The sequence below is a fragment of the Neocloeon triangulifer genome, unplaced genomic scaffold, assembly GCF_031216515.1.
Source record: "Neocloeon triangulifer isolate White Clay Creek 2 clone unplaced genomic scaffold, ASM3121651v1 ptg000002l, whole genome shotgun sequence".
In the NCBI taxonomy this organism is placed as follows: Eukaryota; Metazoa; Arthropoda; class Insecta; order Ephemeroptera; family Baetidae; genus Neocloeon; species Neocloeon triangulifer.
The window spans coordinates 3,928,522-3,950,666 of record NW_026775545.1 but is presented as its reverse complement, the minus strand read 5'-3'; the positions used below and the strand labels follow the sequence as shown (position 1 = coordinate 3,950,666).

General features: G+C 38.9%; 3 protein-coding genes and 1 long non-coding RNA gene across 5 annotated transcripts; 2 read left to right on the top strand and 2 right to left on the bottom strand.

The window, feature by feature from the left end:
• Positions 1-1,607: 1,607 nt before the first annotated feature.
• On the bottom strand, positions 1,608-5,302 carry LOC132205233 (uncharacterized). Its single transcript, XM_059634182.1, has 12 exons — positions 5,099-5,302; positions 4,780-4,996; positions 4,556-4,716; positions 4,445-4,499; positions 4,285-4,391; positions 4,147-4,220; positions 3,730-3,917; positions 3,619-3,649; positions 3,123-3,560; positions 2,911-3,069; positions 2,284-2,851; positions 1,608-2,217 (listed from the first exon to the last, which is right to left on the bottom strand). Exons 1-12 carry the CDS (start codon positions 5,127-5,129, stop codon positions 2,084-2,086), a joined length of 2,163 nt encoding a protein of 720 aa, XP_059490165.1. The 5' UTR covers positions 5,130-5,302; the 3' UTR covers positions 1,608-2,083.
• Positions 5,303-6,795: 1,493 nt separating this feature from the next.
• LOC132205459 (large ribosomal subunit protein eL33) lies at positions 6,796-8,897 on the top strand. Of its 2 annotated transcripts, none has more exons than XM_059634510.1 (4): positions 6,796-6,900; positions 7,278-7,566; positions 7,678-7,833; positions 8,829-8,897. In XM_059634510.1, the coding sequence occupies exons 2-4, from the start codon at positions 7,282-7,284 to the stop codon at positions 8,850-8,852; spliced, it is 465 nt and encodes a 154-aa protein (XP_059490493.1). In that variant the 5' UTR covers positions 6,796-6,900; positions 7,278-7,281; the 3' UTR covers positions 8,853-8,897. The 2 variants fall into 2 exon arrangements, with proteins under 2 accessions (XP_059490493.1, XP_059490494.1); XM_059634511.1 differs by having other exon boundaries at positions 6,797-6,900; positions 7,281-7,566.
• A 4,512-nt stretch (positions 8,898-13,409) lies between these two features.
• LOC132205460 (uncharacterized) lies at positions 13,410-17,006 on the bottom strand. Its single transcript, XR_009442707.1, has 3 exons — positions 14,339-17,006; positions 14,054-14,275; positions 13,410-13,945 (listed from the first exon to the last, which is right to left on the bottom strand). It is a non-coding gene; the product is annotated as an uncharacterized LOC132205460 (long non-coding RNA).
• Positions 16,517-22,117, top strand: LOC132205457 (cryptochrome-1-like). The gene is made up of 10 exons (XM_059634507.1): positions 16,517-17,022; positions 18,386-18,494; positions 19,153-19,295; positions 19,384-19,568; positions 20,183-20,412; positions 20,475-20,642; positions 20,702-20,842; positions 20,897-21,048; positions 21,143-21,345; positions 21,454-22,117. Exons 1-10 carry the CDS (start codon positions 16,835-16,837, stop codon positions 21,714-21,716), a joined length of 1,782 nt encoding a protein of 593 aa, XP_059490490.1. The 5' UTR covers positions 16,517-16,834; the 3' UTR covers positions 21,717-22,117.
• Positions 22,118-22,145: the final 28 nt, after the last annotated feature.

The window sequence follows — 22,145 nt, the reverse complement described above, 5'->3', positions numbered from 1 at the left end:
GCACATGGCCCTCGGAAAGAGAGAGGGAGGATGAGAGAGACTTTTGCTCACCGGCGAGCAGGTTCCAGTATAATGTTTTCGAGCGCCCTTATAACGCGCTGCTGTAGAAATACGTTGAAATGTTAAATTGCGAGCCACCCTTACAAAAGATAATACTGCGCCGGGCCGTTTTTTTCAAGGGATGGTCAATAAGTAATTTCGAGCAAATAAAAGGTTAGGATTTTTATTTATGTTTCGAGGGTAAGGTAAAAGAGCCATTAATTTTGCCTATCCCTGTACGCAAGGGCTGAGGAGAACATTCGAGTTAGCTGCATCGATCGGGGGAGGACTGTGTGAAGCGCGGTCTCTCTCTTTCTCTCTCCACTACGTTCTCTCTCTCACTCAGCTGTGCGCCGTCGGTTCGGTTGTTGTTGGTAGGGATCATGCAAAAATGGGCTAATCCCACCGCTGGCCATCCCCTAAGGTCGTCTAGGGACGTGAAGCAAATTTTCCTCTATTCGACTATTTATATCCCTTGTGGAATTTGGGTCAACCTGAATTTTCGGATATATTTCCAATATGAATGTGGCACCTGTTGCCCTTTGGCAAAGCCACCCTTTGGACATTTAACACCCGTTTAGGATAAACTGTTCGGAGGGGACAGATATTTTTTATCCATAACATTTTAGGGCTGATTTTTATGGCGGCTGCTTTGACTCCGAGCTCACCAGGTTAGGAGGTTACCTTTCATTTGGAGAAGCTGGAGTGGCAGCGAGTGGAGGAAGGGATGGTTCTCTCTCTCCGGCGAACGGTGTGGGTGGATCTTAGCCGCGGTGCCTCGCGCGTCCCGCCGCCATCTCTCGAACCACCCCCGCACTAGCCTGAGGGTTGTTGGCGAACGGTTAGGCGGAGCGACGAGGGAGCGGTGTTTGCCCCGCGAACTATTATATAACGACATGCATTCGGGTCAGCAGCTACCCTTGTTCGCGATGAGGGGAGAGGGCTTGGCCGCTCTCATGTCGCAAAAACCAACTGACAATGATAAAAGAGGATTCGAGAATTGCCAATGGTGATATGCGTTTTTCCTTTTGCGATGAAAAGTGGGAAGAGTGTTAACAAGACTGGCTCTTTGAGGAACCTGGAAATTTAAATATTTTTAATTATGAAAATTTTTAATTTTCAAATGGTGGCTTGATAAATGTTAATTGCAATAAATTTAATGATAATTTTTTTAATTGGATATTTTTTAATCCATTTAAAAATATAAAAATTAAAGATTTACACTATTGATGTATGTAATATTGTAATTTCATTAATAAATTTTAGAGTAATCAATATTTTTCAATATAAAATTTACGGTATGAAGATTAAATATTCATAAAATAAAACCATACTGATGATTACAAAATTTTCTGAAAAGAAAATTAAAACTGAGGTTTAATGAATTTATGTCTTTTTACTCTCTTATTATGCATCTTAAATTTTATTCATATATTTGACATTTCCAAAAACTTAATTAGATTCCTTCTGAAATTTTTGATGATATATATTGAATCTAGCTTTTAATGTGGTCTAATAAGCTATGAAACAATAAAAAATGAGCAATTAAAGTATGAATTTTTACGCGTTTATAGAGATTTCTGAGAATTTAATTTGTTTAAATTACATGCAAAATGCTAAATACACTTCAGCTTTGGATAATTATCATAGAAAAAAAATAATGATGATTATATAAGAATAAGAGTAGAGATGAAGAAAAACGGGCTATTTTTTTGTACATACATAATTTTAAAATGATAAAAGAAGCCCGGTTTTTTAGTTATGTATCTCTTCTTGGAAAATTTATTTATTTGTCTATGTTTAATAACATATAGTTTTAAATTTGTGGCTTTACATAAACTAAAAATAACACACCAAATCAAAAAGTAGCCAAATACAAAATACTGTCAGACTGACCTCCATAAATAATTATTTTAAGGAAAACAGTTTTGTACGAAGTTGTTTCATGAAATTTAGTAGGAATACTAAATTAGTTTTAATACAACCTGCAAAAGTTTGGCCGGAGTCGAAGTGACATATTCGCCAATGTATCTTGGTTGAAGTTTCATTCATTTGGTTGAATGACATTATCAAATTCTGGCCTCTCGATGTCATGGTCGAATGTGGGAGTCAGAGTAATTTTTATATCACCATAGGCATGGGGCCGGTTCAGCTTAATGTAAGCCATTTTGGACATTTCTGGAAAAAAAATATGAATATTAAAAAACTCTCACCTATCGGTGTGGCAAAAAATAACAACCGTACCAAGCAACTGAGCAAAGGCTAGCGCAGCGATCTTTCTGCTCATGCTGTCCACCGGGGCCAGATGTTTGAAGGAGATTCGCTTGTTGCTTTCACTGCCAGCACCAGCATGCAATTGCGACAATTTGAACATGATGCTGTGCTTGCTCATCGGAGTGAACTGCAGATCCCTGATGATGTCCTCGTTGAATGGTGATGGAGGAGGAGGCTCAGGAGACACTGGCGGATCAGGATTAGGCTTATGCAGCCGCTCAGGTTCAGGAGGCGCTGGCATATCTTCATGTGGCCCAGGCAAAGGTGGCTCAGGTTCAGGTTCAGGAGGCGCTGGCAGATCTTCTTGCGGCCCAGGCAAAGGTGGCTCAGGTCCAGGTAGCACCTGCTGCTCGTCAATAGTATCAGGAATGTCAGGCAGTTGAGAATTTGGTCCAGGCTGCGGAACAGGCGGTGTCGGCATCGGTGGAGGACGTCGTCTCCTGCTCTTTCTCTGTTTCGACCTTCGAGTTTGCTGAGGAGTTCTGACTCTGAATTCAGGCCTTTCAGTAATGACTGACGCTGGTCTGTTTCTTATGGCCTGCAAATTTAAGATTATATTTAAGTTTAAAAAAATAAAAATATAAATTTTAAACTTACCTCAGCAAAGTCAGCCAGAGCCTTCTTCTTGGCTTGCCTTCTTTGTTTAGGTCCGTCAGAATCATTGAAAGGGAGCAGAAGAGGATTCATCTTTTTAGGCTGTCTGCGCCGTCGTGATCTTCTCATGGTAGCGAAGCCACTTTGAAAGAGCTCGTATTCCTGAAAATGAGATGTTTTAAGATAAAACAATTGCTTTGTTTTTGGCTTGATACCTCTCGAGCATCCAATATGGCTCTCCTAGCATCCCTTGTTTTAAAAGCAGGCACAATTTTTGAACGCCTCTTCTGCGGAGATGGGCGAGGAGATGGTTCAGGGGTGGGACGATGAATCAGACTAAGAGATGATTGAGAAATGGGGCGAGGAGACGGCTGAGGAAGAATTGGCTGATGAGACGGCTGAGTACGAATTGACTGAGGAGACGTCTGAGGAGACGGCTGAGGATGTATTGGCTGAGGAGACATCTGAGGAAGAATTGGCTGATGAGACAGCTGAGGACGAATTGACTGAGGTGACGTCTGAGGAGACGGCTGAGGAAGAATTGGCTGAGGATATATTGGCTGAGGAGACATCTGAGGAAGAATTGGCTGAGGAGACGTCTGAGGAAGAATTGGCTGAGGAGACGTCTGAGGACTAATTGGCTGAGGAGACGCCTGAGGAGAGTTAAAAAAATGAGATTCTCTAATGTTTTTTGAATTACTTTAAACACACCCCAACACCTGCCTTTTTCTTCCTTGATCCGCTATTAAAAAAATATGATACACATTTATTACTACTTTCAATAAATAATCTTATTATAAAATTAATTGGAAGATAACCCACTTATCAGTTGATACATTTGTTCTTCGTTTGTTGGGTTGAGTGGTATCAGGAGGAGTCCTAATAGCAACATCATTGTCAGTAGTGCTGACATGTGGTGGGTTGATTGGTATTTCCTGCACCACATGAATTGGATCAAAAATCACAGGGATTATAGTTTCAGGTTCTTTTGGTGGTTGATCTTCGATAGGCTGTGATCACACAATACATGATTAAGATATATTTAACGAAGACATTTAATAAAAAATAAATGTAAATCAACTATGCAACAGTTCTGTCGATGCTGTGAAATTAAAACTAATAAAATTCAATTTGGCTCTTTCGCTCAATATAAATAAATAAATAAATTGGTGTAATTTCCAAAAAGTAATTTTTACAAATTTTAATTTCTCTTTTGATTGAAATGAGGAAAATACTCACATCATCTGAAACAAATGAATCATCCTGTGAAGGTAATATCAAATTCACTGTTTCAGTCAGAGTGATGCTGGTATCTAAAACGGAAGAAAATTGAGATGCGTAAGTTTTATTTAAGAAAAAAAAACAAGAAGTAAAAACCTCTTTCTCTAACTGCAATCCTCTTTCTAAAATCCTCCTCCCACCGACGTTGGTCTCTGGCAGCCGTGGAAGCCATTTCTTGAAACTCGGAAAACGTTTTTCTGGGCCTTTTTAGAGACGATTTTAAAACACCAATTTAAATTTTTTTATTTAAACCTACACTTCTTTGATCCTCATTGCTTTGTTAAGACTGTCCAAAAAGCGGGCCGAGTCTTCTAAGATGAAAAACAAAATTTATTTTATAATTGCCAAAAATTGCAGTTAAACGTACTTTCCAGTCTGTCGGCAGTCAATCTAACAACTTTTAACATTCCCAAAGCAAAAATGGAGAAGATCTTGACTCCTGGGATGCGGATTGTGGCGACCTGCTCGTCCATGGCGCTTTTCGAATAGACGCCAACGTTGGACCCAAAGAGCTGCGCCAACATGTCTCTGCAAAAAGTAAAATCATAAATGAAGGTATTTTATGTTAATTCAAAGCAAATGCACACTTACGTGACTACCGAGACCTGCATGTCTCGGTACTCGTTGATGCTGACATAGTTGTTGTCCCTCCTGTTGTTGCCATTGAGCCCCAACTTCCAAATGGTGTCAAAGTATCCGGCGTACGGCTCGGGCAACTTCAGAAATGATCGAAGCGGGTTTCTAATGAGCAGCGCATTCTCCCTGTTTGCAGCAGGGGCAGGCACAGCGTTGCACCTTTTCCGCTTTCCTAAAATAAATGCAACGAATTCAGTAAAAATAATGCATAATGCATGAGAGACAAGAAATATTTGGTGAAATAAGATTGCTGAATAAAAATAAATTCTTATACTTTTGTTTGATGGCTGCTGCGGCCGACTCATTGTCCTTCAGATGATGTGTCCTATTTTTTTCATAGGATTTTTCACACAAAATCGTGAATCGGGCGAGCTGAAGTCCTATTAAGGGCAGAGGACGCCGGAATGAAAGGAAAATTGCAGAAAAATTACAGCAAAGAATAAAAAGAGATACCAACACACACGGTGTCGACGCTGTGGAATCTCTTTTGGCAATGGTGTTGGTGATATTGGTGATTATGCATGTATGTCTGTGGAATGTTGCCGGCGGAGGAGGACGTGGGGGGGGGGGGGGAGAGTGAAAAAAAAGTGTGAAAAAAATGCAGAAATCGGGCAGACAGAATGGCGACGGCGGGCGACCATCAAACGATGCGGTGCAAGTCATTTCTCGTTCTCTCCTGTCTGCGCCCGCTTTCAATCCCTATTTTCTGTCGATACTGCATCGGTCAAGTTCATGCGTTAAAAAGCATAAAACCCGAAGCGCTCTTGTCGCCATTCGAGAATTCTGCGCAAAGCAAGAATATGCGACGCATATTTAAAATTAAAATTAAATTTATTATAAATAAAATCATGTTTTTTTTCTGGCTAATAAATTGTAGCTTTCAGATCAGAAGCCCTCGTAAAAAAATTAATTCCGATTTAAAACTTGATTTCTGCATTCATTTTTATTCTATTAAAACTTTGTATTTTTATAACACAAAGATCATAATTTATGTTAATTTCAAATTAGTTCATGCGTTTCGGCTCTTGAAAAATTTCACTGTTTCATTCTTTGCTGGCTCACTTTATCCACTCAAGCCCTCCAGAGAGAATGAACAAATTAAAAAAAAAAAAAAAAAAAAAAAAAAAAAATACATATTGATCCAACAAATACAAGTTAAGATTTAAAAAAAAAAACACATACACACACACGTCCACACAAACAAAATTTGTTTCAGTCTGCACTTTCAGAAAAAGATAATTATCACGAAAAATAAAATTGCTAGCGAGTAGAGTTTTTTTTTTTTTTTTTTTTTTTGTTTTTTTGCTTGGCAAATTTCGGAGGAAAACTTGGGTTCCAATGCTTTTTGGGAAGAATTAATTAAAGCAAGACTTATTTCATAATGCATGTTTGCGATTTCATCACGCACAGACTAACTGTCCAAGAACTTGGTAAGAGTGACAAAGTTACACTCTTCTGGAAACGGTACAGTGAAAAATCTCGTCACACGCTTCCTCGCAATTTTGTTAACTCATTAACTCATTAATGTTTTCAATGTTTTCTTGCGACAGTTGATAAATTGAAGGCGATCATTTTTTTTTTTTTTTTTTTTTTTTTTTTTTTTTTTTTTTTAGTTGCATTGAAGATTTTCTGAGGACGTGCCAAATATATCTATAAACAAAAAACTGTTTAGGAAAATTAATAAAATTATCATATATTCCAATATTACTTACTTATGTACTAGTTCCGGGTCACAGCGTTTTTTTTTATTGTATAATTATGATAATTATCGATAATTGTATAATAATATGATATGAAACTTCCATTTTATAAAAAAAAAATTCTTCGTTTGCGGAAAATTTCTTAATTTTCTTAGTCTCTCGCTTATTGTTTTTATTGCATTTATCGTAATTATCTACAATATCAGTGTAGCCGAGCATACCGCTTTCGCGCCAAACGCCACTTTTGAAATTCGAACCATCTCGCCGCCGCCTTTTCGGCTGCGCTTGGCTGCGCTCAGGCGTTTCCGACCCTCAGAAAGCTCGCGAGTGAAGCTCCACCCCCTCTGTTTTTACTGCCGCCTGCTTAGAAAAACGAGTAAGTAATTTTAAATTTTCTATTTTCCGTGCAATTTACGTTAATTACGAATTAACAACACATTAAAATTGATAGTTGAATATATTTCCTGCATTATTATTCACTTTTCTTGGCTAACTTTTTTCATTTTGAGCCGGATGACTCTGGATAAAAATGTCAAGGGCCATGTGTAGCTACGTGTATTGACAGTCTGGCATGCTTATTAACAAACAGGTTCAGCATTTCAGCTTAATTTTTTACCCAAAAATGCAGAAATATCACAAATCCGCGGTAATTTGTTAATGTACCGAAGGATTCGTCTTAATTTCGGTTCTGACTTTCCTTGATTGTGTCTTTGAAGTGTTTGTTTACGATTTTAATTTGGGTCCCAATTTCAGCAGAATGGCAGACACAGAAAAGAAGCCGACCAAGCCGAAGGCGCCTAAAGAGAAGAAGAAGGCCGCCCCTGCCCCTGCTGCAGCCCCAGCTACCAGCGAAGCACCCAAGAAGGTTGCGAGGAGGCCGCTCAAGAGGCACGGCCGTCTGTACGCCAAGGCTGTCTTCACAGGTTACAAGCGCGGCCTGAGGAACCAGCACGAAAACACTGCTCTGCTCAAGCTTGAGGGGTGCAAAAACCAACAGGAAACTCAGTTCTATGTTGGCAAGAAGTGCGTCTTCGTCTACAAGGTAAACATGTGTGCAATTAGAGAAATTTGGACACTTTGTCTTTATTTTAGTGGAATGAATATTTTTTTTATTAACTGCTGAACTGCATTTTAATAAGTAATATTTCAATAGGCCAAGAGGAAGACGAGGGTACCTAACTCAAACAAAAAGAGCAAGGTGCGCGCTATTTGGGGAAAGGTGACCAGACCACATGGCTGCAGTGGCAGTGTCAGGGCAAAATTCAGACGCAACCTTCCTGCTAAGGCTATTGGACATCGCATTCGCATTGTAAGTATTGATTTCTCAAATTATTCAAAATCTACGAATAAGTCAATTAAGAGTTGAAATAATTGACTTGTGTGATTTCTTTCAAGTTTCTGGAACTTATATAATTATTATTACATACTATTGAATTTTATTCATCAACTCTAGATTTCATTTATTAATTTTTCCATCTCTTGTAAATCAAATGAAGATTTCAAATTTTTATTTTATTTAGTTTCTCATGTAACACGGTTAAAGTCAATTCGGAGAGGGCCTAAATTATTTTAATTTTAAACCATGATAAACTTCCAAATTTTTATGGAATTTTTCTCAAATGCATTCAGGTGTTATGCTCATCATTGAAACTTAGTTCCTTTAAATAAACCAAAATAGGCAAAACTTCTGACCGTAATTGGAAATTTTTCTGTGTCTAACACTAAACTCTACACTGAAGTCACGGAGTGACATATAAATAGCTAATTTTTACTTCATTCCTATACACAATTTTTTGCCTATATTCTCACTGTTGTTGAAAATTGTCCGATCTCCGAGTGGAGCTTCACCTGTCTATCGTTGTTTCTTATGGAGAATTGGAAAGACAATAATCTGCGACAATATATTAAGAATCATTTCAACTGCCACTTTAAGTTACTCTTATGACTGATATAAGCTGGAAGCTGAACTTATCATGAGACTTAAGATGCCATGGCAGACTTTCTGTATATTTTGTTAATGAATGACAGTGAATTGTATTACTAACTAAAAATCAGAACTTAGGAAGAAAAAAGTCGGGGCATTCCTGCAGCGACAGGAACCTTGCCTCTTTTCACTTAAATACTTCATGCTTCTTTCACTTCAAGGAAATATCAATTTAATTCCAGAGTTGAAAACGTCATTCCTTTAATAAAATGTTATTATAAACATAAACAAAGTCTCAATGGTACTATAAATTTTTATAATTATTTATATTGATTGTTATTTTTGGACCGTTAATTTATTTGGTGATGTTTTTGTTTCAGATGCTGTACCCGTCTCGAATTTGAAGCTCTGTTCCAAAATTATTAAAATAAACATTTGGTTTAACACAATCTGAAGCTCTCTGTTTTCTCAGACCCACGTTAGTGTGAGTGTTGCATTTCTTAATTTTTTATCTAATTACCAGATTTTAACCTGAAACTAGAGTTGCGAGCAACAACGATTTATCATTTTATTCAAAACTCGCAACTCATCTATACTATTTTGATTGTAAAAATCTGGACAAAATCAATATCAAGAAAAAATCTCTTTTTATTGGAGAATGACACATTAAGATGATTTGTTTTTAATTTTGCCTCGGCTGGAAAATTATTGATAATCGTGAAAAGACTTGAGATAATAATTATTGCTAAATACAGTCAACATCTTGTTTGGGACTTCGACAACGCGATCTGCCGCAAGAGGGAACTGGCTTGGTCCATGGACCGTCATCAGGCAGCCTTTGTGTGTTGCTTGCGTCATTTCGCACGTTTCTCGCTCGCTAGCCGCCTCTTTCCACACAACACTGCCTACTGGCTCGTTTTTGACAACACTCTTCTCATTCATTATTGTTTTCTATAAATAAGGGGACTTGCAACGGTTTCTGTTCACAGTGAAAAGAAATCATAATTTTGATTGCTATACATGAATTTTTCTGTCTTCGTTGCGTGTGGAACTTTATGATAGGACGTGATGGAATTTAAGTGAGAGAAGTGAAAGACTGCGGTTTAAAATTTATGAAACACATGGTTGCTCACCCAAGATCTGGCTACTGAGCAGGTGAGATATATCATTTTATTGTTTAATTCATAAATCATTTCATCCTGAAGGAATAAATTTCAATTTGGCGAGAAAAAGATATAAATTTCTGCTAGAAATATTTAGTTCTAAAATTAAATATTTAAAATCTTTGCGAATACGTGTTGAGAAAATTCTTATGATCTTTTAATCAGTGCATTATGTAACTGTGTCGTTATCTCCGTGGTATTACAAATTTAGTTTATTGCAAACCAAAATGATAATAAGAAGTTGCAAGTAAGGGGTTTGCATATGATTATACTGACTGATTATTTAATTGCTTAATAAATTATTAATGGGTAATTGTTCAGTAATTTCTATTGTGTAAATTATTATGATTAATTTGTAATTGTTTAAAACAATGTAAGTTGGCTTACACACGGGCTTTATTGTATTCACAACAATTCTGGCTGGATAGGGTAAATTCACTGGCTCGAAATTGTCCGTATAATGTCTCTTGGAAAATAAACAAATGGGAGCGGTGTTCCCTGGGTAGGCCGGCTGGCTGCCCTGGAAACGTCCTTGCTGGGAACCCGGACGGCTCCCTGCAGGTCGGCGGCGGCTCTCGGCGCGGCCGGGGCCCACGGCGTGCGGGTCTCTGGCGGCGGACGTTCGGACGCCTTCGTCCGAGCGCTCGCTGGCGACGTGCCACGTCGGCGCCCGATTCCTCGGACAGGAAGGAGCTGGGGACAAAAACAATGGGTCACTCGGCTGTACTTCCGTCTCACGTAGTGGTTTGACCTTTTGGCCAAAAGAAGGCCTCAGGGAGAAACAATTGTAATTTCTCTTACCTGGCAAAACTGCTCCGTACGGCTTCGGACGGCTCGGCCACACCCCGGACAGTACGATGGACACAGGCGTGCCGCTCGAGGGGCTCGGGACGCGGTCGGCCTTCCGGCTGTCCTCGGACGAGACAGCGTCGGGACGAGACAGCGGTCGGGGCCTTGGGACGGCTCGGACGAGTGCGAAGGGTTCGGACGGGTGTCCGAAACTGCACTGGAAGTCCAGGTGTCCTGCGAACAAAGAGCAAAGGGTTGAATGCTCTCCGTCAGCTGGCTCGAGTGTCGGAGCTTTACCTCGGATTTCTCTGAGGTCTGTCAGCCTTCTGCATCGAGCCAGCGGACGGAGCGCCTTTTATAGCGCGGGTAGCAGCCCTGGGAGGGTCGTGCAAAACCCACCCACCCATTTGATTTACATTGAGAACTTTCTAGATGCATCTAGAAAGTTCTGTGAATCTGCAGTTGAATTCTAAAATGCCTTTATAAATTCCCTTGTATCGAAATAGAATCCCATGAATTTTACAAGCTAATTCCAATTGAATTTATACTAATTATTTGTAAATTTAAAGCTACTTTAAATTTAAAATAAATGCAAGATTTATTTGTAAGAATTCAACTTAAAACAATTGCCAGAAATTAAAAAAAAAATAATTAAAAAGAAAGCCCTTAAAAAATGAATTTAATTGTAAGCCGAAAATTAATTGAATAATAATAATAAAAAAAAACAATGAAGTTCTCCGATGACACAGCCACAGTCAAAACAAACAAATTAAGAGAGGAATAAAATAATTATTCCACACCAAATCCCCCTCTTTTGACTGGCGGCTGTGGTCAGCTGTGACTGGATGATCTCCAGGACGATTGCCAGGACGACGTACTGCACGTAGACTGTCCAGATCCTGAGCTGGCGCTGTCCTCAAGGAAAAACGTCGTGGGCACCATAATCACGCGTGAATCCGGCCTTGTTGTTGTTGTTTTTCGCATGCGGCGAGGGCGAGGTCTTGGTTCTTTGTGTGCTGATTTTTCCTTCTCCCTCTCCTGGCTTGATGGCGAACTTGGTTGTGGCGCCACTCTCATCTCTCTCCTGCTGATTTTTCTTCCCCCTCTTGCGAAAAGTTCATTGACTTTTTGGCCGCCACAGATAACAGCTGGCCCACGTTGTTTATTTGCCGCACTCGTTGTGGTTTTTTGTGTGGGAGTTTTAATGGCAAATTCGGCCTTATCTGTCGGTTGTCGGCGGCGCCGTCGGCGAGTAAATGCACGCTGGGCGATGTGGTCAGCAGGTGGGGTAAGTTTTGGCAGTATTAACCGGCTCAATGCACTCAAGATTTTCTCTTCATTTGCAGAAATTTTGCCTTCGCAAATTTTGTTGGACGCTGTGCGACACGGCAAGATCGCTTTAGAAGCCCTTTGTTGTCGTCGCTTGAATCTTCTTTTCCGTCGACGTTTCTCTTTACGAGTCGCAGAAGGGACGTGGTCGTTGCTGGCGGATGGTCGGTGGGTATGGACAATAACCTTTTGGTTTGACGGAGGTGAGAATGGACATGGAGCGTGAGAGGTGGAGTTGCTGGTAAATAAATTTTCTGAAAAAGTTGCACTATTTTCATTCACATTTTCTTCGTTCCCCCTCAGGTTAGAAGGTGCTTTGGATGAACTTGATTCTGTCTGTTCATGGAAATTTGACGGTGGAAGCACTGCACCAGGTGGAATGGCTGGCAGCCATTGTTGGGAGGAAAACGGACTGGAGAGTGGAGGAACTGCCGATGAGTATTGCGGACTCGAAGCAGCGGGAAATGGCCCTGGCCAGCGTTGGTTCATTTGAGGGTGGCTTCTGAAGGCAGCAAGTGGAGGAAAATTTTGTTGTTGAGGGAAACAGTGTTGGTGAGTTTGCCTATTTTCCTGCTGGAAGTCTTCATTTAATCTATCTTTAATGTGTTTGGCAGTTTCTTCAACGAGAATGGCGATTTTGCGTGCCTCAAGAATTGATTTTGGCTGCCGGATGTACACCTGCCAATAAAAGTCGACTCGTAGGCCATGGATGAAAATGCGCAGAAACTCCTCTTCTCTGACCTCAAAGTTTTGTTTTAAACTTAATCCAACAATTAGTTGCTCCTGGTGCCACAATTTGTCTGCCAGCCCTCTCAATCGTAGGTAAAATTCCTCTGAACTTTCCCCCTCAAGCTGACAGGCTTTTACAAATTTTCTGTGCAATTGCAGGGTGCTTACTGGCGGCTCAAATTCGTTTTGAAACGCTTTCTGGAGGGCTGAGAAGCTGCCGATGGTGGCCTCGTCAAGATGCTTAACAAACTCTCTTGCTCGTCCAGAAGTGCGGAAAAGTAACAACCACCACACGTCATTTGGCTGCAGTTGTTGGTAGGTGAAAAATCCAGCGAGGCTGACGAGAAAATCCTCCAGCATTGTTTTATCTCCAGAGAATACAGGGATTAACGTCAAGTCCAACTTGGGTCGAAAATATTGCCCATTTTGTGTCTGGTTGGACAATTGTGTAGTGTGTAGTGATGTTGCCCTGTTTTCTGTTTGTTTGTATAATCTGTCATAAAATATTTGCTGACCAGTTTTTCTTTCAGGTCCCTCTGTGAGTACGTCTGGTTTTGGCGCCTCGTCGTGATTGATGTGGGACACTGGGTGTTCAGGCAGCAGTTGGCCAACCTGTGATGCGCCGTCCAAGGGGAGGAGGTGCTCCTGAGGGTGCAGGACATCCACCTGAGTGTACTGCTGGTATTGGCAAGAAAGAAGTGTTTGTTGTTGTTGAACTGGGAGGGAAATTTGTGCAATTGGATCGTTGTCGTCCGACTTGTACGGCTGTAGAGTCTTTCCAGGGTCACACCCTCCAGGGTCACACCCCGTTGTTGTCTGCTCACAAGCCAGGGGTTCAAAATGAATTTGATTTAAAAATAAAGGAGACAGTTGTTCTTTGTCTGCCATTGTATTTTAACAAAATAAAGTTGTAAAAATTGTGTAAATTGTAATTTAATTGTTTATTTTGTTTGTCAGTATAATCCCCAGGAGTGCCAGGATCGCCAATTGGTATTACAAATTTAGTTTATTGCAAACCAAAATGATAATAAGAAGTTGCAAGTAAGGGGTTTGCATATGATTATACTGACTGATTATTTAATTGCTTAATAAATTATTAATGGGTAATTGTTCAGTAATTTCTATTGTGTAAATTATTATGATTAATTTGTAATTGTTTAAAACAATGTAAGTTGGCTTACACACGGGCTTTATTGTATTCACAACAATTCTGGCTGGATAGGGTAAATTCACTGGCTCGAAATTGTCCGTATAATGTCTCTTGGAAAATAAACAAATGGGAGCGGTGTTCCCTGGGTAGGCCGGCTGGCTGCCCTGGAAACGTCCTTGCTGGGAACCCGGACGGCTCCCTGCAGGTCGGCGGCGGCTCTCGGCGCGGCCGGGGCCCACGGCGTGCGGGTCTCTGGCGGCGGACGTTCGGACGCCTTCGTCCGAGCGCTCGCTGGCGACGTGCCACGTCGGCGCCCGATTCCTCGGACAGGAAGGAGCTGGGGACAAAAACAATGGGTCACTCGGCTGTACTTCCGTCTCACGTAGTGGTTTGACCTTTTGGCCAAAAGAAGGCCTCAGGGAGAAACAATTGTAATTTCTCTTACCTGGCAAAACTGCTCCGTACGGCTTCGGACGGCTCGGCCACACCCCGGACAGTACGATGGACACAGGCGTGCCGCTCGAGGGGCTCGGGACGCGGTCGGCCTTCCGGCTGTCCTCGGACGAGACAGCGTCGGGACGAGACAGCGGTCGGGGCCTTGGGACGGCTCGGACGAGTGCGAAGGGTTCGGACGGGTGTCCGAAACTGCACTGGAAGTCCAGGTGTCCTGCGAACAAAGAGCAAAGGGTTGAATGCTCTCCGTCAGCTGGCTCGAGTGTCGGAGCTTTACCTCGGATTTCTCTGAGGTCTGTCAGCCTTCTGCATCGAGCCAGCGGACGGAGCGCCTTTTATAGCGCGGGTAGCAGCCCTGGGAGGGTCGTGCAAAACCCACCCACCCATTTGATTTACATTGAGAACTTTCTAGATGCATCTAGAAAGTTCTGTGAATCTGCAGTTGAATTCTAAAATGCCTTTATAAATTCCCTTGTATCGAAATAGAATCCCATGAATTTTACAAGCTAATTCCAATTGAATTTATACTAATTATTTGTAAATTTAAAGCTACTTTAAATTTAAAATAAATGCAAGATTTATTTGTAAGAATTCAACTTAAAACAATTGCCAGAAATTAAAAAAAAAATAATTAAAAAGAAAGCCCTTAAAAAATGAATTTAATTGTAAGCCGAAAATTAATTGAATAATAATAATAAAAAAAAACAATGAAGTTCTCCGATGACACAGCCACAGTCAAAACAAACAAATTAAGAGAGGAATAAAATAATTATTCCACACCATCCGCTAGAGCAATATTGACATCTATTTGTGTTATAAATATATGATTTTTTTATTAATTAAAAGTGATAATATATGCTGGATGACGCGCTCCGGTGCCGGCGTCAATGGAAATTAACATTTATGCTTATGTCAACTGCATGAACTCACGTTAGGAAATGAATAACCAGTTTTCTGTGACAATTCAACATTTCTAACGCCCTAATACTAAATGGAGACGAACAAATCAATAAGTTTTCAAGATTTGATAAAAATCAACCAATTTTATATTTGAATAACTTCGTCAAAATAATATAAAAGAAAATGAGCCAACAAGGTTTAATTGTGTCACTTTCGCAGTAAAGAAGAATAATCTCCTATTGTCCTATTTAGAAATATTATCTTCTATTTTTTTAATCAGTAAAATATTTTTGTAAGAAAAATGTTGAGATTCATCTTGTCAACAAATTTCATTCGCCACCTCTATTTTCCCTTCCGCCGTTCCGCCCTTTTTAATAGAGCGATATCTAGTGATTTTATTTTGCAAATTCCCAGAAAAAAATTCAAAAGAATATAATCAATACACATCCATAACTAGAAATTCCAAGATTTATTTTAACTAATTCAACAAGTCGCAGGTCAATAAAGCGTCACCATACTAAGGATTCATTTATTCGCCCATTCATTATTATTCATGCAGCAGTGGCTTGATCGGCGCAGATTTAACTTTCAAATATAATGTTTCCAAGAGAGCTACTGACTGTCAAGAAGCTCACTTAAAATCATATGAGGATGACGCACATACTCCGATGAATAAAATTCATTGGTTAGCACTTATATAAAAACGGACACGCTTCAATTCAATTTATGAACGGAATTTCTAATCTCTTATTCACTGTCGATAGGAAGGGATCCTCCAGATAGGATTCCATTATTAATGAATAAGATGCCTGAGATGAAAAAAATCCATCAAAATTGTAGATAATCCAAGCTTGACGTACATAAAAATTTATCGCATCTAAATTCTTATGAAAGTCTTGCCGGTAACGGAAATGGAATGACTCGTATTTATATATGCAACAAGCATGACTAGAATGCAAAGCAGTATGCCTACCCTCGCTTGACATTGACAGGTTGCCTATTATTACTATTGTTGCTATTGTTATTATTTTGTCATTGTCATTGCCCTCTAGTTCAGTGATTATTGGAAAAAAATTCCTATTTGAAACAAAATAACATAAATTTAAAGCACATCTTAAGATTTAAAATAAATTTATTAATATATTTATAAAAATGATTATTGATCGAATCTAATAAAATTTTGTTGTTCTATGTACTAATTGAAAATCGAATGAAATTAAAAAAAAAACGTTATAGTAGATTTTCACGCAATATTTACGATTTTGCAAATCAATTTAGGACAAAACATTGGCCACGTGAATTTCTGGCTCATTTATTCACACGTACATTCACAATGCGAAATAAATTCCATTCCCGAATGTGGCAAAATGATAATTTGCGTCATTTCCCTGTTCCGCCGATTAGCTTCGAATAAAGTGCGAAAACGCACCCAAAAGCGGCGCGTGTCCGTTGTCTGCGTTTAATAACTGCTCTCTTTTATCAATTACCAAAAATTTGAGGGAAAAAAATTGCGAAAAATAAAAGGGGTGTCGGAGGGAGGAAGCCTGCGGTGGCGGATGAATTCACTACTTGAATCGATCGGCGTGTGGTAGGGCGACGGACACGTGAGCGGACGGGTGCACGCGTCTTGCTCCTCGCAACGTGACTGCCGCGACCATGTGACCAGGCTGGACCAATCGAGACGGGCGCGACGTCAGCGGAGCGCGGGTCACGTTGCCTGCGGTGTGGGCCTCAGCAAGGCACAGGCGAGACGAACTGGTCGGCCGAAGCGCACGGAACCTAACTTGAGGCGTCGGAATCAAAGAAATTTATATTATTGGGCGGCCGAAGGATTTGGCAGAAGACAAAAAAAAATGACTAGCACCGCCGAAGGATGAGCGAAGCGAGCAGAGTGTCCCCGCAGGCAGACAAGCACACGGTGCATTGGTTCCGCAAGGGACTGCGTCTGCACGACAACCCCAGCCTCCTCGAAGGCCTCAAAGGGGCCACGACCTTCAGGTGCGTCTTCATCCTCGACCCCTGGTTCGCAGGCTCGTCCAACGTCGGCATCAACAAGTGGAGGTCAGTCCTTAATAATTACGTGCCGAGTGCGCGGTGGGTGTGTTTTTTTTACACACGGCGCTATTTAACTTCTTGTTTTTGTTTGCGCGTTGCCAAAATTTAATGCGCAGTTAACATTTCACACGAATTTTTACCTTTTTTCAAGTAATTTTATTATTTTTTTTGTTGAATTGGATTTTTGCGTATTTATATAGGTTATTTTCAATTTAATTTAGATTACTCTAAGTGGATTTCATGACAAATTTAAATCAGGTTTATAACCTCGTTAAAAGTAGCTCAGCTGGTAAATGAATTTCAACAATTTTTTATTTAAATCTCTTCTGAATTTTTATAAAAGACAATTTATTTTTAAGTGAAAGCTTGCATTTTACATTGATATTGATTTTAAATAACCTCATCTGCAATTTTTGATATACAGACTATTTGGACTATTTTTTTTTAAGCTTAACCAAAACACTTTTAAGTGTCATATTGCTTCAGCACCTCCCCGCGGCTTGTCGAATTTTTTATCTATATATTTGACACCAGCAAAATGGAGCCAACAGCGACGCGCGCACTTTTGCAAGTTATGTAAATTGTGAATGGGTGACTAGTTTTGGCGACTGCCCAATTATTTTACATTTAATTGCAAAAATGTGATATAACTTTGTTTGTTTACGCAGATAAAAATGTATTTTTTTTTTTACTCTTATGCAACATTATAAAAATGAAAACACTTTTGAATTATTCTATTCTTATGCACGACCCTTTTAAAATATTTATTTTTATTTTAATATAGTAAAAAATGTGTTAATATATTATGTTATTTATCTTTATACATTCCCCATTATGCTAAGGGCATATAATTTTACACATTAAAATACATGATTTATAAATTTATTTATTAAAACACTCTGTGTATGACTTTTGAAACATCATAAATATAAAATTATATTAAATAAATCGCACTTCTTACAACACATAAAATTTAACTTTAAACTATGGGTCCACTTTTTTTATCTTCGAGAAAAGTTTTAATCAAATCAAGTGAATATCGTTGAACAGAAACATAAAAATATTGATTTTTGTTTTTTAATATTATACTTAATAGCTTATAATACTATGGATTTCTACGCTGTTTTATAACTTTTATATTCAAATCCTTTCAATAATTTTATCAGAATCACGAGGCTGCATAATGATGTTCGTTCTTTGAATTGCAATTTTTCATTAAGTATACAACATAATAATATAGCTGCCAATTGGCAACAACATCACTTTGTTGTATAAGTTGTATTTATTAGTGTTTTTTATTGGACAGCAAAGCTGTAAATAGGGATTAACGATTACAAATGTTAATCACGCACGCGGGCACGAATTTCAGGTTTCTGCTGCAATGCCTCGAGGACCTGGATCGCAGCTTGCGCAAACTGAACTCGCGGCTCTTTGTCATTCGAGGACAACCTGCTGACGCCTTGCCAAAACTTTTCAAGGTATGAAAAACCAGTAAAAATATTCCTCCTTATATCTTTTTTGTGAGCGGCTAAAGCGTTTGTACTACTTGCAATTTACAAACCGCTTTTTATTTTTTGTATCTTGGAGACTTCAGATTCAGACAACAATGAGATCAAAATTAACCAATGGGTGATGCAAAGTTTTGAGAAACACTTTAGATTAAGGCATTTGTTTCGTTATTGTGAAAAGATTATATCTGCTGGTGTAGGTTTTGTTTTTTCAATCAATTTCTTAAGTCTCATGAAAATGGAAAAACATTAAAGCAATAATACCAGAGAGCAATTAATATTTTGCTTATTTATGTTTATTAAATTTTTTTACATTAAAAGGTATCTTGATTAAATTTTGTTGGAAAATTGCCGTATATTTGAATAACATTGTACATTTTTCTATGATTATTTAATTTAAAAAAAATATATATAAATATTAATATCATCAAGAAAATTTTTATTCCTGCTCCAGCGCGTTGAGAGCCAAAAATCAATAATAAAGCCTAACAAATTCTGATGGTCAAGCGTAACAGGCACTGCGACATGTGATCCAAATTTGTATAATTGCAACCTTTTTTAACGATGCTCCCATCGAACAACAGCAGTCACGTTTAATTTTTCTAATTTTTTCCCCTATGTAATTCAGGAATGGGGCACAACATGTTTGACCTTCGAGGAGGACCCCGAGCCGTTTGGCCGCGTCAGGGACCAAAACATCATGACCCTGTGCAAGGAGCTTGGACTCACCGTCAACTCACGCACATCGCACACCCTGTACGACTTGGAAAAGTAAGCGCTCCCGTTGGCGGCTGCGAATTGATTAGGAAACGTCTTTTTGCTATATCATTGGCATTTTTTGCAAATCTTGGCTTCGCAGGATTTTGGAGAAGAACGGCGGCAAACCTCCACTGACGTACCACCAGTTTCAGAACGTGGTGGCCTCCATGGACGCGCCACCGCAGCCCGAACCAATGGTCACTTTGGAGAATCTGCGCGGTTGCTGGACGCCCCTCACAGAAGAGCATGACGACAAGTACGGCGTGCCTTCGTTGGAGGAATTAGGTTAGTGAAATAGAACAATAATTTAATTTATATTTAATATAATTGCATGTGTATATAGCAAGTTTTAAAAATAACTATTTTTTAATATTTTGAATTTAAATTTTCTTTGTAAATTTTTATTTTATTTGACTTACAATTAATCAGCAATTAATATCCCTACTTTCTTGAATGTTATAAATCTACTATTATTTATTTTTAACTTATGATGTAGTAAAATAAAAAATAATTAAAATTAATAAATAAAATATTGTATTTTTATTAAAATTTTTACTTTGTTTAATGTAATTGCTCTTATTTAACTTATTAATATTATTTCTCTGTATATTTTTTTCCATTTTATATGTTCAACAACATTAAACCTTTAGTTATTTAATTTTCTCATGATTTAGATGCTAAATTCACTTAAAAGAAATTAACTTATTCAAATTTATTGTTTGCAAAAATTGATTGTAATAATTCTTGAAAAAATATATGAAAAAAGCCCTAAATATGAACATTTTTTGCTATAATTTATCTCTTTCAAATTTAATAACATAGTCTGATGTTTGGTGTGATTAAAAATAATAATTTTCAAAAATCAATTAACGTTTTAATTTTCCCATCTGGAATTGCAGGTTTTGACACAGAAGGATTGCTGCCCCCCGTGTGGAGAGGCGGTGAGTCGGAAGCACTAGCTCGACTTGAGCGCCATTTGGAGCGCAAGGCGTGGGTGGCCTCTTTTGGCAGGCCAAAAATGACCCCGCAGTCCCTACTGGCAAGCCAAACGGGCTTGAGCCCTTACCTGAGGTTTGGCTGCCTCTCTACAAGACTTTTCTACTATCAGCTAACGGATCTCTATAAAAAGGTTAAATTTCAACACTTTTAATTAAAAGGAAAAATTTTACAATTTAATTTTCACGTGAATAGATCAAAAAGGCTGCTCCCCCACTGTCCTTGCATGGGCAGCTGTTGTGGCGCGAGTTTTTCTACTGCGCCGCCACAAAGAACCCTAACTTTGATAAAATGGCTGGAAATCCTATTTGCGTGCAGATCCCGTGGGATAAAAACCCAGAGGCCCTGGCCAAGTGGGCAAATGTGAGTTTATCAAGGAGAATCGGAAATTGAATCAAATACCAATTTTGCTTCCTCTCAAGGGCCAAACGGGATTTCCCTGGATCGACGCCATCATGACGCAGCTGAGGGAGGAGGGCTGGATTCACCACCTCGCTCGGCACGCAGTCGCCTGCTTCTTGACTAGAGGTGATCTTTGGATTTCCTGGGAGGAAGGAATGAAGGTAAGAGTTTAGACGAATCTCTTAAAATGGATAAAAATTATATTTAAATTGCAGGTTTTTGAGGAGCTTCTGCTTGATGCTGACTGGTCTGTGAATGGGGGCATGTGGATGTGGCTTTCCTGCTCCTCATTTTTCCAACAGTTTTTCCATTGTTACTGCCCTGTGCGATTTGGCCGCAAGGCAGACCCTAATGGAGATTACATAAGGTATTAATTAAAATATTTTAAATTGTATAAAATCCATGAACTATTATTAATTAATTAAAAAATTAAATATTAAATAATTTCATTGATTTTTAAGGAGGTATTTGCCAGTTTTGAAGAACTTTCCAACAAAATACATTCACGAGCCGTGGAACGCTCCGGAAGCTGTACAACGTGCGGCAAAATGCATTATTGGAAAGGACTACGCAGTGCCTATGGTGAATCACGCAGTGGCCTCCAGGATCAATATGGAAAGGATGAAGCAGGTCTATCAGCAACTGTCGAAATACAGAGGAGCAGGTTGGTAAAATTTTTGTAAGAATCAATAATTCAAATCAATATTTTTAAAGACAATATTTTCTTAAAGTATTCAAAAATGATTAAAAATGTTTTGCATTAATTCAACAGGTCTTTTGGCAACTGTACCGTCGTCACAAAACGGCGTGATTCCAACTGATCCTCACAATAACGTCACCACTGTTACCGTCGCCCAAAACAACCTTTCGCCAAACTCTAACCTGAAGGCGTCACTGACGTCACAGAAGGAAAAAAACCGACACCGGAGCAAGTCTCCAAACGGGCCTATGTTGCCTCCTGCAGCACCGACACCAAACAACCAGAGCAACCAGCAAATCACCGACTGCAACAATTACCAGAAAAGTGGCATCTAGCTAAAAAAAACTCTGACTTTTAATTTGATTTGGTGACGATTAACGGACGCAAGAATATTTCTTTTTGATATAGCTTTATATGCTATCATCATTTAAAAAATGATGACTTTTTGCCTTTAAAAAGTTTTACCAAAGTGGATAAATAATTTTGAATAAAATAACTAATCTTCCAATATTAGCCACAACAAAAAAATGCTTTTGAATGTGGCGTTTACATAATTTCCTGGCGCCTTGCTTTGAGTTCTCAAAGGAAATATAGTCTTTTGTAAAAAAAATTGTCAGTAAAAGAAGGGATCATAAGAATAATATTTTTTGAGATCAATGTAAATATATTAAACCAATATTAATAATATGATGTCCTTTTCTGTGAAGTAAAAACATAAAAATGAAATAAAAACTAAAATAAAACTTTAATTTTTTTATTAAATT

Excerpts from the sequence above, each read along its gene's own strand:
- LOC132205233 (XM_059634182.1), bottom strand. The coding sequence starts at position 5,129 with ATGAGTCGGCCGCAGCAGCCATCAAACAAAA. Across the intron at positions 4,717-4,779 it reads ATGCAGGTCTCGGTAGTCAC|AGACATGTTGGCGCAGCTCT; the intron begins GTAAGTGTGCAT and ends TACTTTTTGCAG. Across the intron at positions 3,070-3,122 it reads CCATATTGGATGCTCGAGAG|GAATACGAGCTCTTTCAAAG; the intron begins GTATCAAGCCAA and ends TCTCATTTTCAG.
- LOC132205459 (XM_059634510.1), top strand. The coding sequence starts at position 7,282 with ATGGCAGACACAGAAAAGAAGCCGACCAAGCCGAAGGCGCCTAAAGAG. Across the intron at positions 7,567-7,677 it reads AGTGCGTCTTCGTCTACAAG|GCCAAGAGGAAGACGAGGGT; the intron begins GTAAACATGTGT and ends ATATTTCAATAG. Across the intron at positions 7,834-8,828 it reads TTGGACATCGCATTCGCATT|ATGCTGTACCCGTCTCGAAT; the intron begins GTAAGTATTGAT and ends TTTTTGTTTCAG.
- LOC132205457 (XM_059634507.1), top strand. The coding sequence starts at position 16,835 with ATGAGCGAAGCGAGCAGAGTGTCCCCGCAGGCAGACAAGCACACGGTG. Across the intron at positions 18,495-19,152 it reads CCTTGCCAAAACTTTTCAAG|GAATGGGGCACAACATGTTT; the intron begins GTATGAAAAACC and ends TATGTAATTCAG. Across the intron at positions 21,346-21,453 it reads GTCGAAATACAGAGGAGCAG|GTCTTTTGGCAACTGTACCG; the intron begins GTTGGTAAAATT and ends TTAATTCAACAG.